General features: G+C 39.6%; 2 protein-coding genes across 2 annotated transcripts in view; both read right to left on the bottom strand.

Moving 5' to 3' along the window:
* The window catches only part of LOC145412381 (3-oxoacyl-[acyl-carrier-protein] reductase FabG-like), a 392,048-nt gene that overhangs the window by 162,381 nt on the left and 211,754 nt on the right, over positions 1–17,913 (bottom strand). The window lies entirely within an intron of this gene.
* LOC145412554 (leucine-rich repeat-containing protein 42-like) lies at positions 1,094–17,391 on the bottom strand. The gene is made up of 2 exons (XM_080282460.1): positions 16,494–17,391; positions 1,094–1,113 (listed from the first exon to the last, which is right to left on the bottom strand). Exons 1-2 carry the CDS (start codon positions 17,389–17,391, stop codon positions 1,094–1,096), a joined length of 918 nt encoding a protein of 305 aa, XP_080138586.1.

Below are 17,913 nucleotides of genomic sequence, written 5' to 3'. Positions count from 1 at the left end.
TCTTCCCTGATGTTTATACTATACGATAAGCTAATAAAACCACACAAAACTGATGAGTAAAAGTACTGTGAAAATACCAAAATGAGGTGAGAATACTGTTGTTCAACACTGAAAATAACTGCCCTACACTGTAGCACAAAATTTTGCCCACATAATGCAAGCGCTAAGGATATGTCTACTGTAGATGCTGAAATTTCACCAGCTTTCACTTGGTGTTGTCGAAAATCTGATACAATCAATAGTTTTCGAGTAAATCGTCAAAAATCAAGCATGCCTTCCGCTCCCATTGAACTGAAAATCATGAGAATGCCAACTATTTGAGTGTTAGCCTGCAAAGAGACACCCTCCCCTGTGATGCATCAAATAATGGCATATTTCATGCTAAAACAATTTTTGGTGAATATTTTTGTCCAGAATCGCCTAATCGGCATCCCTTCAGACCAACATTGGCAAGTGCGTCATTGGTTCCTCTTCAGACTAACACCATTTTGACTCATTTTGAGTCATCATGCACAAAGGAGTTAAAAAGGGGGTCCATCTTCATAGGACTACCTCTTTCATATTCAACAACATTTTTACGTACCTTTGAATTGACTCATACCTGTAAAGTGAGAAGTGTTAATGTCAGGGTACAGTTAGACTGAAAAAGACCTGGGATGAAGTCATTGAGTGTGACATCAGGGATATGGGACAGAATAGGGAAGCTGCCAGAGATCGAGCAGCATGGAGAGCTGCCATTAAGTGACTATGGCCAACGCATGCAAGCATGTTGGAGCCTTCAAAAACGAACAAATGAACAAACTTTGTAAAGGCGTAGCTATAGAAGTGTATTTTTGAGTCTGAAGAGGATCCATCAATAGAGAGGGAAAATATGATTATATATGGGACAAGTCATGTTAGGTTAGGATAAATTTGGTTGAGTTAGCATAAAATAGGTTGTTAGGTCTCATTTAGTTAGGATGAATTTGACCAGGTTGTTATGAATATTTAGCTTAGGTTTGGATAAATCAGCATTGACCTCTCTTGCAAGATGCCATAATCCCATGAGGGGTGGGTATTTGTCTTTGAGTTTGAGGTTTTACAGGAAGGGGCACTATCCCTCTGCCGACACACCTGCTGACATGGAAAATGTGTGAGTTGGTTATATGGTTACCACCCAGCATATAAAACGGTTTCCTGGCTTACACCACCTGAAATTGAAAGAAGAGTAATAAAACATGGCAGGAAAGATGAGGGAAATAAGAAAAGAGGAGAGCAAACACAGAAAAAGAATGAAGGTGATGAATGAAGCAGTAGGCAGCACTAACCACTATATGGGTAATTTTGCACCAAAAGTGGCATTCAAAGATATATCCGTCTGCCTTTGGTGCACACAAGATGGCATCCATCTGTCTCTGACACCCTCGGGGATTGTAAAGAAAGACTGATTTCCTTTACACTATTCATGACTTACAAAAGAAATAAAAAACAATGAAACCTTAAGATGCAATCCGAAAATACTCACAGAATCCCATGAAGAGCATTGGTGGAGAGAGAGAGAGAGAGAGAGAGAGAGAGAGAGAGAGAGAAAGAGTAAATTGGTCCTATGTCTCCTTGAAGATTGTAAGAAAGACTGATTTTCTTTACACTATTCATGACTTACAAAAGAAATAAAAAACAATGAAACCTTAAGATGCAATCCGAAAATACTCACAGAATCTCATGAAGAGCATTGGTGGAGAGAGAGAGAGAGAGAGAGAGAGAAAGAGTAAATTGGTCCTATGTCTCCTTGAAGATTACCAAAAGGGGCACCTCTATTGCCTATTATCTTGTTTCTGCCAATACACTCTATTTGGTAATTAATCTATGAAATTTCCAATGGTTTGTTATGCTTCATGCAGTTTTAATCTTCCATTTCCATCAAAAATTACCAGTTTCAGACATATGCCACCCTCCTCAGTTCCCACTGATAAGACCATAGATTTCCAACCTAACTTTTTTCTTGATGGAAAGTAATCCCTATAACACCCGGACACCCAAGACCCAGACATTTTGGGCTCGGGCACATTAATCCAAGTCTTGGATTATTCCCTAACATATCCGGATGTCTAGGACACACACACACACACACACACACACACACATGCAGTACTAAATTATAACTTCAGGATAGCATATGACATAGTAAACAGCAATGACAGTTACAAAAAGAGCCTAAACTATAAAAAGGGAAATTATCAAGACCTAAAGAAGTATTTCTTAGAAGTTGATTGGGAAAATGAGCTTAAAGGACAAGATTTAAATGCTGTACAAAAAAATTTTTGTGAATTTTATGAAATAGGAGTCCAGAAGTACATCCCACAGCACAAAAAAGCAGATAAGAAAATACAGAAATGGTTCAATACAGAATGTAAAAAATCAAAAGAAAGAAGAGATTTGTTGTGGAATAGATACAGAAGACACAATAGTGAAAGGGCGTATAATAATTACAAACAGGCAAGAAACGACTATACAAGAATAAGGAGGGAAGCCCAAAAACAGTTTGAGGAGGATATAATAAATAAAAGTAGTGATCAACCAAAGCTGTTTTACAGCTATATCAGAAGCAAAACCAAAGTAAAAGATATAATGCAATCCATTACGGACGAGGGAATCACTTATACATAAGAGAAAGATATTTGTGAAGCACTAAATAAGAATTTCCAATTAGTTTTTACAGAAGAAAAAATTTTTGAGAGGGACTATGTGGAACACGCATGTCCACACATACTACCAGATATACAAATAGCAGAAAAAGTAATACAGGAGGAGTTAAGTAGATTAGACAGAGGAAAAGCAAGTGGTCCTGATGAAACTTCATGTTGGGTGTTACGAGAATGTGCAAAGGAGTTAAGTAAACCATTATTTTTAATTTTCAAGAAATCCTTGAGTCAAGGGAAACTACCTGATATTTGGAAAAAAGCAAATATAGTCCCCTTATTCAAGAAAGGAAATAGACAAAATCCTCTCAACTACCGACCAGTATCACTGACCAGTGTTGTAAGCAAGGTATTAGAAAAACTTATAAGAAAAGCTTGGGTAAATCATCTAGAAGAACACAGTATGATAACAGAAAGACAGTTTGGTTTCAGAAAAGGAAAATCATGTGTTACTAATCTGTTGAGCTACTATGACAGAGTATCAAACACAATACAGGAAAGGAAGGATGGGTGGACAGTATCTATTTAGATTTCAAGAAATCTTTTGACACAGTACAACACCAAAGACTTTTATGGAAGCTGTACCATCAAGGAGGAATTCGAGGCAAACTGTTTTGTTGGATGCAAGACTTTCTCATAAAAAGAGAAATGAGGACAATACTAAGAGGAAACTACTCATCATGGAAAGAAGTGACTAGTGGAGTACCACAGGGTTCGGTGCTGGCACCAATCATGTTTTTAGTGTACATAAATGATATAAACAGTAACACTGGAAATGAGGGCTATCTGAATATGTTTGCAGATGATGCAAAAATACAAAGGAGAATTACTAGCACAGACTCTTGTAGGGAGCTACAAGAAGAATTAAATAAACTTCATGAATGGAGTAGTACATGGCAAATGGAATTCAATGTGGACAAGTGTCATGTAATCAAGTTTGGTAATAGTGGAAAAAGACCTGATTGGGATTATAAGTTAGGAAATAAAACCCTATACACATCAGAAAGAGAGAAAGACCTAGGTGTGATTATCAATAACAGACTATCTCCGGCTGACCACATCAGCGAGAAGGTACGGAACATGTATACACTGCTTGCAAATATGAGAATAGCATTCACATACATAAATGAAGACATGCTAAGAAGGATAATAACATCATTCATTAGACCAACCCTGGAATATGCATCAATAGTCTGGAGTCCTCATCTCAAAAAGCATATAGACAAGATTGAAAAAGTTCAAAGGGCCGCTACAAGATGGATACCAAGCTTAAGGGACCTAAGCTACGAAGAAAGACTAAATAAACTGAATCTACCAACACTACAGGAGAGAAGGAAAAGAGGTGACATGATAATGCTATATAAGTGCATATCAGGAAAGGAGAAAATAGACATAAATGATTACTTAACATATGGAGAAGCATCAGCAAGAGGACACTACAAAAAACTGCATAAGAAGAGAGGTGATAAAGACGTAAGGAAATTCAGTTTCCCAATCAGAGCAATTGATCAATGGAATGCACTACCGAATGAAATAGTGTGTGCCAAAACAATTCACAAATTTAAGGATATGTACGATAAATATGGTTTAAGACACGGGACAGTACGAGCTTGACTCATTCCTGTAAAGATACAATTAGGTAAGAACAAGTAGGTAAGAACACACACACACACACAAGGCACCGAGGAGACCACAGACGTTTGCCGCCATCACTCCATAAATGGCCAACTTGGCCAGTGGCATTACCTAAATTAGTATCTTTATATGAGTCAAGTTCTGTACCAGGTTGGATTAAATGGTGTTCTAATATATATATAAAAAAAAGAAGTTTTAAAGCAAGACTTGTTCAAACAGAAAAGAAAACAAATTAGAGTAAGAATGCGCACAATCAGCTGATCGTTTGTTTTGTCTACAACTGCCCCAGGGAATGTAAGTACCATATGTGCTTTTCGTACAGCAACATTACCACATACTTTAATAAAGCAAATTTGGAAAAGAAAAGGGATAAATGTAGAAAGCAGGACGATGATTTCTACCAAGAACTGGTTGAAATGGAGACTCACAATAAACTGGTTGAACGAGTACACAGGTTAGAGACGGCTTTTCAAAATGAGAATGATGAAATTAAGAAACAGATGCACTTGCAAAAGGAAGAAATAGAAAAATTAGGAAAGGAAGTCAACAAGAACAACATAACCATAGGTGAGCTGACAGTAGAACTGGGTTCACTTAGGAGAAAAATTAGTGAAATGGCAAGTACAGTAGTCAACCACGAGAGTATTATGGAAGAGTTCAAAAATGATACAGAGACAACTAGGCAAGTAAGCAGTCTGATAGACTAGAGCAGTGATATTGAGAAGATAACACAGGTGAATGAATCTGTGCAAAGCTACAAAAATGATGTGGAAACCACTTATGCTGAAATGGTCAAAGTAAAGAAAGACTTAGAAACAATGGTGGAAGAAAAAAGCATTAAAAAGGATGTGAAAAGAATAATCCAAAACAACCCAAAGTTAGTCAGAGATTCAGTAATATCAACAAATCTATAGTAATCACTGGTATAGAAGAGGAAGAAGTAAAAAACAAGATCACAAGAGACAAAAAGGAGATGGCAAATGTAATGAGCATATTGAAAGAAATATCAGAGGAAATCTGTAGTAAAGACATACAGGAACACAAAAGGTTAGGGAAATACGAGAGAAGCAAGTCAAGACCCTTAAAGGTAACCTTCCAGAGTGTAAACACCCTGGAGGAGATACTAAAAAATGCAAAGAATCTTATGGAAAAAGAGGAGTTAAAAAATGTATGGATAAAAAGATGCCTAACACAAGAGGAACTGGAATTACTGAAAGAGAAGAGGGAGGAAGCAAAAAAACAAAAACAAAAATGAGGGAAGATCAGAGGAGAAGAAGAATACATTTTTTTACAAAGTAATAGGATTGCAGGTACGAAAGTGGTACACAAACAGGAGGGAATAAAAAGGAGGAAGGTAGTAGAACCAAGTCATGATAAGTATATAAACATGATGATTAAATTGATGTACTCAAATGTGGATGGAATGGTATCTAAATTATTAGAGATGAATGATTATGTCAAAGAAAATGAACCACATATAATATGCCCAACTGAAACAAAATTAACATCAAGGCTATCAAATGACATCTTAAACTTAGAGGAATATAATATATGGAGAAGAGATAGGAACTTAAAAAATGGAGGAGGAATTATATTAACTAAGAAAAATCTAAAAGTCAAAGAAATAGAACTAGATATACGCTCACAAGTAGATCTGATTGCAGTAGAGATCAATACAACTGAAGGGAAAGTAACTGTAGCCAATTTGTACATGCCACCCAGGTCAAACACATGGGAAAGAGACGAATATGGGGACCTGGCAGAGAATACAATTCAGAGTTTAAGATCATTACAACATAAAATGGAAGAGAAATCGGAAAGAATTATACTAACTGAAGATTTTAATACAAATATAAACTGGAATACTCCAGATGTAATAAGCCAAGAAAGCTGTTGGGACCAAAAGCTCCTGGATCTCGTGCAAGAGTTTTTCCTAACGCAACATGTAAGGGAAAGCACCAGAAAAAGAGGACTTGATGTACCCTCAATGCTTGATCTCATATTTACTAGGCAAGAAAACGATATTGACAATTTAATATACCACCCTCCATTCGGCAAAAGCGACCATGCAGTACTAAATTGCAACTTCAGGATAGCATATGACATAGTTAACAGCAATGAAAGTTTCAGAAAGAGCCTAAACTATAAAAAGGGAAACTATCATGACCTAAAGAAGTACTTCTTAGAAATTGATTGGGGAAAGGAGCTTTGAGGACAAGATTTAAATGCTATATATAAAAAATTCTGTGGACTTTATGAAACAGAAGTCCAGAAGTACATCCCAAAGTACAAAGAAGCAGAAAAGAAAAGAAAGAAATGGTTGAATACAAAATGTAAAAAATCAAAAGGAAAAAGAGATTTGTTGTGGAATAGATTCAGAAGACACAATAGTGAAACGGCATATAATAATTACAAACAGGCAAGAAACGATTATACAAGAATAAGGAGGGAAGCCCAAAAACAGTTTGGGAAGGATATCATAAATAAAAGTAGCGATCAACCAAAGCTATTTTACTTCTACATCAGAAGCAAAACGAAAATAAAAGATAAAATATAATCCATTACGGACGAGGGAATCACATATACACAAGAGAAGGATATTTGTGAAGCACTACACAAGAAATTCCAATCAGTTTTTACAGAGGAAAAAATTTTTGGGAGGGATTATGTGGAACATGCATGCCCACACATACTACCAGATATACAAACATCAGAAAAAGTAATACAGGAGGAGCTAAGTAAATTAGACAAAGGAAAAGCAAATGGTCCTGATGAAATTTCATGTTGGGTACTACGTGAATGTGCAAAGGAGTTAAGTAAACCATTATTTTTAATTTTCAAGAAATCCTTGAGTCAAGGTAAACTACCTGATATTTGGAAGAAAGCAAACATTGTTCCCTTATTCAAGAAAAGGAATAGACAAAATTCACTCAACTACTGACCAGTATCACTAACCAGTGTTGAAAGCAAAGTATTAGAAAAGCATATAAGAAAAGCTTGGGTAAATCATCTAGAAGAACACAGTATGATAACAGAAAAACAGTTTGGTTTCAGAAAAGGAAAATCATGTGTTACTAATCTGCTGAGGTACTATGACAGAGTAACAGACACATTACAGGAAAGAGAAGGTTGGGTGGACAGTATCTATTTAGATTTCAAGAAAGCATTTGACACGGTACCACACCAAAGACTTTTATGGAAACTGTACCATCAAGGAGGAATTTGAGGCAAACTGTATTGTTGGATGCAAGATTGTCTCATAAGAAGAGAAATGAGAACAGTACTAAGGGAAATTACTCATCATGGAAAGAAGTGACTAGTGGAGTACCATAGGGCTCAGTGCTGGCACCAATCATGTTTTTAGTGTATATAAATGATATAGACAATAACACTGGAATTGAATACTATTTAACTGTCTGCAGATGATGCAAAAATACAAAGGAGAATTACTAACACAGACTCTTGTAAAGAGCTACAAGAAGAATTAAATAAACTTCATGAATGGAGTAATACATGGCAAATGGAATTCAATGTGGACAAGTGTCATGTAATCAAGTTTGGTAAAAGTGGAAAAAGACCTGATTGGGATTATACGTTAGGAAATAAAACGGTACACACATCAGAAAGAGAGAAGGACCTAGGTGTGATTATCAATAACAGACTATCTCCGGCTGACCACATCAGTGAGAAGGTACGGAACATGTATACACTGCTTGCAGAACAGCATTCACATAAATAAATGAAGACATGCTAAGAAAGATAATAACATCATTCATCAGACCAACCCTGGAGTATGCATCAGTAGTCTGGAGTCCTCATCTCAAAAAACACATAGACAAGATTGAAAAAGTTCAAAGGGCCACTACAGGATGGGTACCAAGCTTAAGGGACCTAAGCTACGAAGAAAGACTAAGTAAACTGAATCTACCAACACTACAAGAGAGAAGGAAAAGAGGTGACATGATTATGCTATATAAATGCATATCAGGGAAAGAGAAAATAGACATAAATGATTACTTAACCTAAGGGGAAGCATCAGCAAGAGGACACTGCAAAAAACTGCATAAGAAGAGAGGTGATAAAGACGTAAGAAAATTTAGTTTCCCAAATAGAGCAATTGATCAGTGGAATGCACTACCGAATGAAATAGTGTGTGCCAAAACAATTCACAATTTTAAGGATATGTATGATAAATATGGTTTAAGACACGGGACAGTACGAGCTTGACTCATTCCTGTAAATATACAATTAGGTAAGAACACACACACACACACACAAAAGCCAATATATGTTCATCTCTAAATTTGTCGTGCAGTGATGAACAGCTGTGGTTTGGCATGTATTTCCGACAACGTCCACTACATTGCCCCTGCATCCTCCCCATTTCCCGCCTACCTACCTTCGTGACTGCACACTGGTTACCTTGGCTGCCCACGTGCTTGCTTTTGTGAATAAACAGTGAATAAATTGCAAAACCTTGCCACTAGACCACATGGGAATTTACAGTGTTGTGCAGTTTTAAGAAATTAGAATTCAAAGTGCAACGGATTAAGTGCTGAGTGTAACACCAGCGTGTTGCAACTAGCTTGGCGCAAGTAAGAACAGAATGTGCAGTGTTAAACAATTATAATTCATAATGCAAAGGATTAAGTGCAGCACAACACTGGATTACTGTCTGTGCTTCATGTTCACTTTCACCACTGTCAGACCCATAGTGGAGGAAGGTTAATCTTCACGACAGCCATGGACATGTTGTAAGTAAGCTGTACAATGCTAAAGATTTTCCTTTTATCACTTCTAATTTCTCATTCTCTGGTTCCTTTTCATTTATTTTATGATTTCTGTCCATTATTTGTGTGAATAGGTGCTGTGCATGTCCAGTAGGGAGTTATTTAGGTGGCTTTCAAAGTTACCTTGGGTTGGGGTCTGTAAGTACCTGTCCAGGGGCATTTTTCCCAAGTCCCGCATGTTGTGTGGGCTCTATAACGTCGGATGTTGGAGGGATTACTGTATATGAAATTTACTGTACAAACTTTACCTATCACTCAAATGTGTAATTCACATAACCAGACCCAAATTAAACCTCACCTTATTCCTTGACTTCAGGACCAATGCTGGCCTTTTTTTTTTTTTTTTAACATTCATGAAAAATTTGGGAAAGGAATGGAAAAGCACCTGTTAATAGCAGAAGCCATGGTAGACTGACGTTGAAATCAGACCAGGACGTTGTCAGGGCCAGCTCCACCACTAACTGAGTCTATCTATCTATATACCTAGGCTGCTTCCCCCAAGGAAAGGGAGGTAGCTAACTGAGTAGCTATAGTAAATGACATATCGAGGTCCAGCCTCCTGTTAGGCTACAACTGAAGATCCAGTGTAGTGGTGCCAACACACAGGAAACAGGAAGCCAACACACAAGAATAGGGAGTCTGACTGAATACACCACAGCATGTCGTCCCTACGTTATTTACAAGTACTTTATTTCTGTTATTACTGTACTAACTTACTAATGAGGTATTCTTTTTTTTTTCTTTTTTTTTTAATGCTATGAATGAACCAATGGCCAGAAGCCTGCAAATTGTTCCCTCCAAGAAAAACAAGATAAAAGAAACAACACTGAAAGGAGAACAGCCCTCTTTTTACAATATTCACCACAATACTGGTGTTATGATGAGGAGGCGTATACTGCGATGGTTTGGGCATGTGGAGATATCGAAGATGACAACTGAGTGCAGAAAGTGAGGTGTGAATGTCAGGGATAGGTTGCAAGAGGCAGACTAATAAAAATCTGGGATGAGGTCACAGAGTGTGACCTCTGGGATAAGTGACTGCATAGAGAGGCTGCCAGAGATCGAGCAGTGTGAACAGCCGCCATTTGGCGACCAAGGCTGATGCATGAGAGCATGTTGGAGTCTTTATAAATGACACAATAAATGATTTGATTTTTATAATGATGTAATGATCATTTACTATTAAGAAAAATATTAATACAGTAACTTACATGCACTGCTTTGCTACTGGTGCACTGCATACAAGTTTTGGAAATTTTTACAAAACCACAAAGCTGGATTCCTATGGAATAATATCGTGAATCAATTTGTTGTACAGTTCTATGTCAACTTCCTTTTGTGACATTCTTTAAGGAAAAAAAAATTGTGGTCGTTAATATGGTGCTAACATTTTGTAAATACTGTAATAACCCCAACTTAGCTTTTTTTTCTCTCTTAATGGTGAAAATAAACAAACTAATTTCAATCTGTTTTAGGCATTAACCTACCCAAATGCCACTTAACCTAACCTTGATTTATGTCATTTGAGCCTAACCAAGACCAATTTCCAATATTACTCTAAGTCGTCAGTAGAGTCCACATTGATTGACTTCAGATTTGAAACCATGCAACAGACCCACTTCCAGCTATCTGACAGGCTGAATAAGAACCATAATGCACCAGTGAAAACAACAACATACCCTAAGACCATAATGAACTACCAAGAAACAATATTGCATCACTTTTAGTGGATGAAACTTGAGCAAACTGCCAGCATTGGCACACATTAGAGACCCCACAATCTCGTTTATTTTTAATTTGTGGAAGAAATGTCATAGATGAAAGTTTACAACTATGCAACATACCGATTCAAGCAATTATTTCTTAGGAATCTGGTGTTCTGGTTTTGTAAACATTATCCCATGTTTCTATCCATCCATCCACCCATCATCCAATCCTATGTCACTCCATGAAGAGCTTAGGAACCCAGAACTAGGCAAGTTGGTCCCGTAGATGTATGGGTACGTTGCAACATTTTTCATTTGCCAGTCCTGGCGACATACCGGTACGTCGCGCAATTGCAAGGTGCATAATTTGCACAATTTTCAAATATCGCTCTTGATTTTCAGTAAGTATCGTCGCTCAACCTTCCCCTACCTGCCACCAGGCGGGGACACTCGGTGACCCCGCGCAACCCACACTCACCCGCGGCTCGGTCACTCACCTGTTAGCAACAGTCCTGCTCAGACATGGTGAAGAGAGGTCTCTCAGAGGACGAAATTCAAGCCGCCCTGGATGCCTTTACAGGCGACAGTGATTCCCCACTGGACGACGAGGTTGTTGACAAAGATTATGTGCAGCCAGAGGAGGAGGAAACTACCAGCAGTGATGAAGAAGTCCCGTCCCCCAGGAAGCAGCAGTACATGACTTACTGTGCTACTAGAGAGGGGCAGCCGGCCAAAAAACAACGTGCAACATCCTCTGCCCAGTCCCAACGTGATGTGGAACCCAAATTTGATGACGAGGATGAGGACGGAGCCGTGGGACGTGCTGCCACGTGGTACGGACGTGAGGTAATTACTCATCGTTGCCCTGAGCGCACACCACATCGGACGAGCAGGTATGGGCCTAGTATTTTGGTTGAGGAGGTAGGAAGTGCCGTGGAGGGAGTGGGGAGTGAAAGGGAAAGTGCAGGGAGGAGTATGGAAAGTGAGGGTGGCGGGAGTGAGCCATCGCTCTCCCTAGGTAGTGTGAGGCGGCAGGGTGTATCACGTGGGCAAGTGAGGGTGCGTCCTGTATCATGTGGGGTTGTGATGGAGGGGGAAGGTGGGGAGGAACCACTCCCAAGCACGCCTTATGCTCCCCAATATCCCCAGACACGTGGGTGTGTGAGGGTGCGTGAAAAATCACGTGGTGTTGTGATGGAGGGGGAAGGTGGGGAGGAACCACTCCCAAGCACGTCTTATGCTCCCCAATATTCCCAAACTTCATCCCCACAGCCTCCTAATGTTCCTCTAGGCCGTAAGGGAAAAAGAAAGGGTAAAGGCAGAGGGAAGAGGAGTGTGAGTGGGGAAGCCCTTTGCACTCCTCCCCAACCTTCCCCACCAGCAACTCCTCCCCACCCAGACGAAGGCGCTGATGGGGATGATGTGGACGAGGGATTTGTGGGATGGAATTGGGAGGATGGGAGTGATTTTTCTCCCCTCATTCACCCCTTCACTGAGCAGGGGCGCGCTGGCTGCATTGCTCCTGGAATTCACCCTAATTCCACCAGGATGGATTTTTTCCACCTGTTTTTTAGTGAAGCTTTCGTGGAGCAGATTGTTGACCAAACCAACCGTTTTGCAAGCAGCCAGCGCCGTGAGAGTGAAAAATTGGGAACAAGGAGCAGGCATTCTATCATATATGATTACCCTGTCTCCCTTTCAGAAATGTTCTTATTTTTTGCCCTGGTCCTTTTGATGGGTATTATACAAAAGAAAAGAATTCCGGCCTACTGGACAAGGGACCCTGTTATGCTTACACCAATATTTGGCCAAGTCATGAACCTTAATCGCTTCCAACAAATTCTAAGTCGCCTCCATTTTTATGACCCTGATGATCCTGCACATGCAAATGACACAGATAAGATGAGGCGAATTAGGTTGGTCTTTGATCACCTGAGGCAAACTTCTCGTTCGTCATTTTATCCCTATAGAGACCTCGTCATAGACGAGAGTCTCGTGTTGTGGAGAGGCAATATTTCATTCAGGCAGTATATACCCAGCAAAAGGCGCCGCTTTGGGTTCAAGATCTTTATTATGTGTGACTGTAGGACTGGTTATGTGCAAGACATAGTCTTGTACACCGGTTCACAGACAGACATAATAGAAGATCGGAGTATTGAACTGTCAGGAGCAGTGGTAAAGACAATGATAGAAGACTACCTTCATCGTGGTCACGTCCTCTACTTGGACAATTGGTACACTAGCCCTCTTCTCGCTCGTTATCTACATATGCATGAAACGGGAATCTGTGGAACCGTGAAGGTGAACCGGCGTCACATGGTCAAGGTAGGAAACTTGACAGGAATGAGGTTGTCTTCTTCAAAGCCAACAACATACTTGCAACTGTGTGGAACCATAATAGAGAAGTAAGCCTCTTGTCCATTGTTCACCGCCCCTTGATGCACCGTACTGATTCTGTGGATTACCGGAGCGAGAACAGGCGTCACATACGGAAACCTGAGTGTGTCCTGGACTATAACATAAACATGCGCCTGGTGGACCAGTCAGACTCCATGATATCGACGGTAGAGTGTGCCAGGACCACGATGAAGTGGTATAAGAAACATTTCTTTCACTTGCTAGATATCACTGCTCTGAATTGCCACCACCTGCACGCCATGACAACAGGAGTTCAGGAAACCTTTGAAGGGTTTGTGAGGGAGCTCACAAGAGAGATGTTTGCACGGTATGCTGTTGAAAGGCCCCAACAACGCACCCGCACTGCCCCTATTGCCCAAACTCCCCTGAGAATATCCGGCCGCCATTTCCCCACTCCTATCCCTCCCCAGCCAAATAGACCTAGGCCCCAACACAGGTGTCACGTGTGTAGCAATTCCCGGGTGAGACTCACCACACAGAGGAAGGACACCCGCTATGAGTGTGACGTGGGTCTCTGTATTCACCCATGTTTCAGCGAGTATCACACCTTGATGCAGTTCTAATATGGTGTGAATGCGATAGGACGCTGTAACTCTGAAGTAAATGCGACAAACAGACGCTCAGTGAAATTATAAGTCCTGTTGATCTGAAAATATTAGTATAAAGTGCATATAAAGTGCATAAGTGCAAAAATAGTATGTAAGTGTATAATATGATGTAAGTGGAAACATACCTAGCGAGGGTTTTTTGATGCGATATTCTGTCGCTCAGTGCAATAAATAAGGCCCGTAAATATGTAAATATTAATATGGGAAATGCAAACAGGTATAATATAAGTTCAAATTATTGTAAGTGCTGAAATATATTCTAAGTCAAAATATTCCTAGCAAGTGTATATAGACGCAATAACCTGACGCTTAGTGGAATAAATAAGGCCTGTAATTTGAAAATAGAAGTAAAAAAGTGGGAAAGTGTGTAATACATGTGAAAAATTTGTATGTGTTTGAGTATTATGTTTGTCGAAACATTCATTACGAGGGTATTTTCATGCGATATTCTGACGCTCACTAGAATAAATAATGCCAGTAACTATGTATAGTGCAGTATAGGGTGTAAACGTGTGTAATGTAAGTGGGAAAGTATAATTGGAGTGAAAAAATAAAGAAGATGAAACACGAGTGTTTGAGATTGTGCTTGGTACGTGAATATGCGCTAGCATTTCGCTAAATGCCCTCGTATTGAATGTAAATAATTGAAAACATTTAGTGGTGGAGGAAAGGTTCTATGTAAAGAAAAAAATTATAGGAAAGTGATAAAACAATTGGGTATGTTGAAATACGAATCATAGCGAGTGTGTTTAGTAAGCAGATGTGCGCTATACTTATGCTGCATGTCATCGTAATGAATGAAAACAGCTGAAAACATTTTCAAACAGTAAAAATTGGTAAAATGTCAATGAAACAGAAGTATACAAGTAGAAAAAATGATATGTTGACTGATACAAGAAACTTAACACATAGCATGTTACCACTCGGACCTAACTCGCTATGCTTGCGCAAAGGTACAATGCTTATTTTTCATATATATATATGTGTTTGAAATTCATTTAATATTACTCTTATTGTTTATTAGTTGAAATTCAATAAATGTAGAGGTGTTGTTTGTTGTTTCTCCCAATATTTCCTACCATAGAAAACGTGAGCGCCTCACACGTCAATGATAGAATATGATACCTGGCGCGGGGGACATCACCTGTTCCGACCACTTATGGACCACGGTAAGCCCTTTCTTGTTAATTTTCCTTTGTTTCTCAACAAAAGTGGAAGTTTTAGCCAAAATTTTTTTTTTCCAAAATAGCTCGGGATTGGGGGGTGTCGGACGTGCGAAAAACCTCGGGACATGACGGGTTAAGGTGAGAGTGACCAGCCTCACTCATCCCTGAGCGGCGTTACGTGAGCAATAAACCCCAGCCACCCCTTAGATATAAACCTACACAGGCTCAATCCAACTGGAGTGCCTTAATTACCAACCACCAGGGGCCATAATTTGGTTATATGGTTACCACCCAGCATAGTAAATGGTTTCCTGGTGTACAGGAAACCATTGGGCTTGTCACTCAGCACTGAGTCACCCACAGGCACAAGAGAGAAGGAGGAAAGAAAGACTGAGGAGAGAGTGTAAAGTCACCCGTAAGCAGAAGAAAAGGGAAAGAACGAAGGAAAGACAGAAAAGCAAGGAAGGAAGAGAGGAAAGGGCAGACACCCAAAGCAGCAATGCATTGAGTGAGTGGATGGTGAGTGCCCCAACTTACTTAACAAAATTCAATTTCATAACACACCTCATCTCTCTGAATATATGCTAACCCACCCTGTCCTGACCGATTTTCCAATCCCGACCAATTTTGGATTTTTTTTTCTCAAACCTCCGCTTCTGGTGAGAAACATCGAAAATTCATAAAGAAATCACTCACCTGAGGTTTAAAATACTCGATACAAGTAGGAGTACCCCTTACCTTACTGGGTCTTCTATCAGGCTGGCTCCAAAGATAATGAGCTCTATGGGAGGGTAACTATTCCACACACTCACAAATGGTATTTATTTATTTATTTGGTACGAATTTATATATAGTACGAGTATATTGGTTTTCACACAGTAATATAGGCAATATAAGCATTGTTTCACTCACCAAACACATCAACATACCTGACCTTTTTTGGCGACATTACCTGATCATCATTTCTGACTGTTTCTTCCTCTAATGCTATGTAAACTTTGTCCTCCACATTGTCATCAATTGGGGAATCACTCTGGCCCTGAATTTTGTACCGTGGCACAACATTTCTTTACTGGCCAGGTCACTGGTAACAGGTGAATTGCTGAAACAATGGCGTGCGGGGGGGGGGGGAGGTCATGCGGGGTAAGGCATTGTCCCTGCCTGGCATCTTGTAGAGGAAGGTGTCCCGTGTATACGTACCAAAAATCACACGCGAAAATTGAAAGTTGTGCAAATTAGGGACCTTGCAATTGATGTGCGTTTATATACGTCAACGGGACTCACTGACAAAATGTGTGGACGTATATATATATCAACGGGACGAGGCGGGTTAAAAAGTTCCATATCATCTTCATCCAGATGCTGAAGTTCCATATTATCTTCATTCAGATGTTGCACACTTGTTTCTTCTGTCCTTCCCTTGTATTCATTTTTCTTTTTGTATTTTCTGTGCACCCTTCATTTATTATCTTAACATTAGCTGTTGATTTACCTTCACACTCCATGCACTGGGATGTTGTTCTTTTATATGTATAGGTGTCAAACTTTGGTAAACTTGGTTTGCTTAGTATATATTCAGACTTTCTTTTGCGAGACCCATAAAAACTGCAACTTCTCTTGTCAATTTTGTTTTCTCTTGCAGTTTCCCAGTTTGCCACATTGTTCTCCCAAACTTTGACAATCTCAGCGCCAAATCCTTCAGTTCTTATTACTCCTACTATTTCTGGATTCAAAGGAACATTATCAAAGTTATGTACTTGTATGGATTCATTCCATCCCTTAAGAAATTTAGAATCTGCCACAGATGCCCTCAAAATCTTCAGGTTAGGCATCTTCAAAAAGCATTTTAGTATTCTCAAACTGACATCATTTTCTGAAATATCAAGTGTTTCTAGTACTCGAAACCCACACTTAAACATTCTGTTACGAGCCAAAAGCAAACGAAATCCCTCTTCTGATATCTCATTTCGTGCTATATTGAGCACTTGCAAGAATTCCATATCAACAAGTTCTGTTACTATATCACTCTTATTCCCTAAGTGACAAGCCTTCAGGTCTAAATGAGTTACTGGGAGACAAAATATGACCAAACACTCTGAATATTCAGAACACTCTGAATATTCAGCTAATAGTTGTGAACTAACAGCTCCAAATGACCTGCAAAACTCTTGGCCATATGCATTAACAAACAGCTTAAGGACCAATTCAGACTGCTTGTTGTCCTCAGATATGCAGCCATTTTTGCAACACTTCTCAAACAGCTGCTTTCCTATAATCTCTGGCAGATGCTCCAGGGACTCAACTAAACTCATATTTCTGGCTATGTAATGGAAGCATGTCTTAACCTGCCCCGTCCCGTTGATGTATGGGTATGTTGCAACGATTTGCATTTGCCAGTCCCGGCGACGTACCAGTACGTCGTGCAATTGCAAGGTCCCTAATTTGCACAATTTTCAATTTTCGCGCGTGATTTTTCATATGTATACACGGGACACCTACCTCTATTCCTCTACAAGATGCCAAGCAGGGACAATGCCTTACACCGCATAACCTCCCCCCTCCCCCCCCTCACGCCATTGTCTCGGCAATTCACCTGTTACCAGTGACCTGGCTAGTAAAGATATTCAGGGCCAGAGTGATTCCCCAATCGATGACAATGTGGAGGACAAAGAGTACATAGCATTAGAAGAAGAAGAAAGCCAGAAATAATGATCAGGTAAAGTGGCAAAAAAAGGTCAGGTATGGTGATTAGTTAGTGAGTGAAACAATGCTTATAATGCCTTTATTACTGCTTGAAAACCGATATACTCTCATACTACGTATACATTCGTACCAAGTAAATAAATAAATACCATTTATGAGTGGATAAAATAGTTACCCTCCCATAGAACTCGTTTTCTTTGGTGCCAGCA

Source organism: Coenobita brevimanus, chromosome 93 (assembly GCF_032717465.1).
Source record: "Coenobita brevimanus isolate Jiangsu-jjx chromosome 93, ASM3271746v2, whole genome shotgun sequence".
In the NCBI taxonomy this organism is placed as follows: Eukaryota; Metazoa; Arthropoda; class Malacostraca; order Decapoda; family Coenobitidae; genus Coenobita; species Coenobita brevimanus.
Note: the sequence above shows the minus strand (reverse complement) of the source record. Positions and strands in the feature narration are given on the sequence as shown.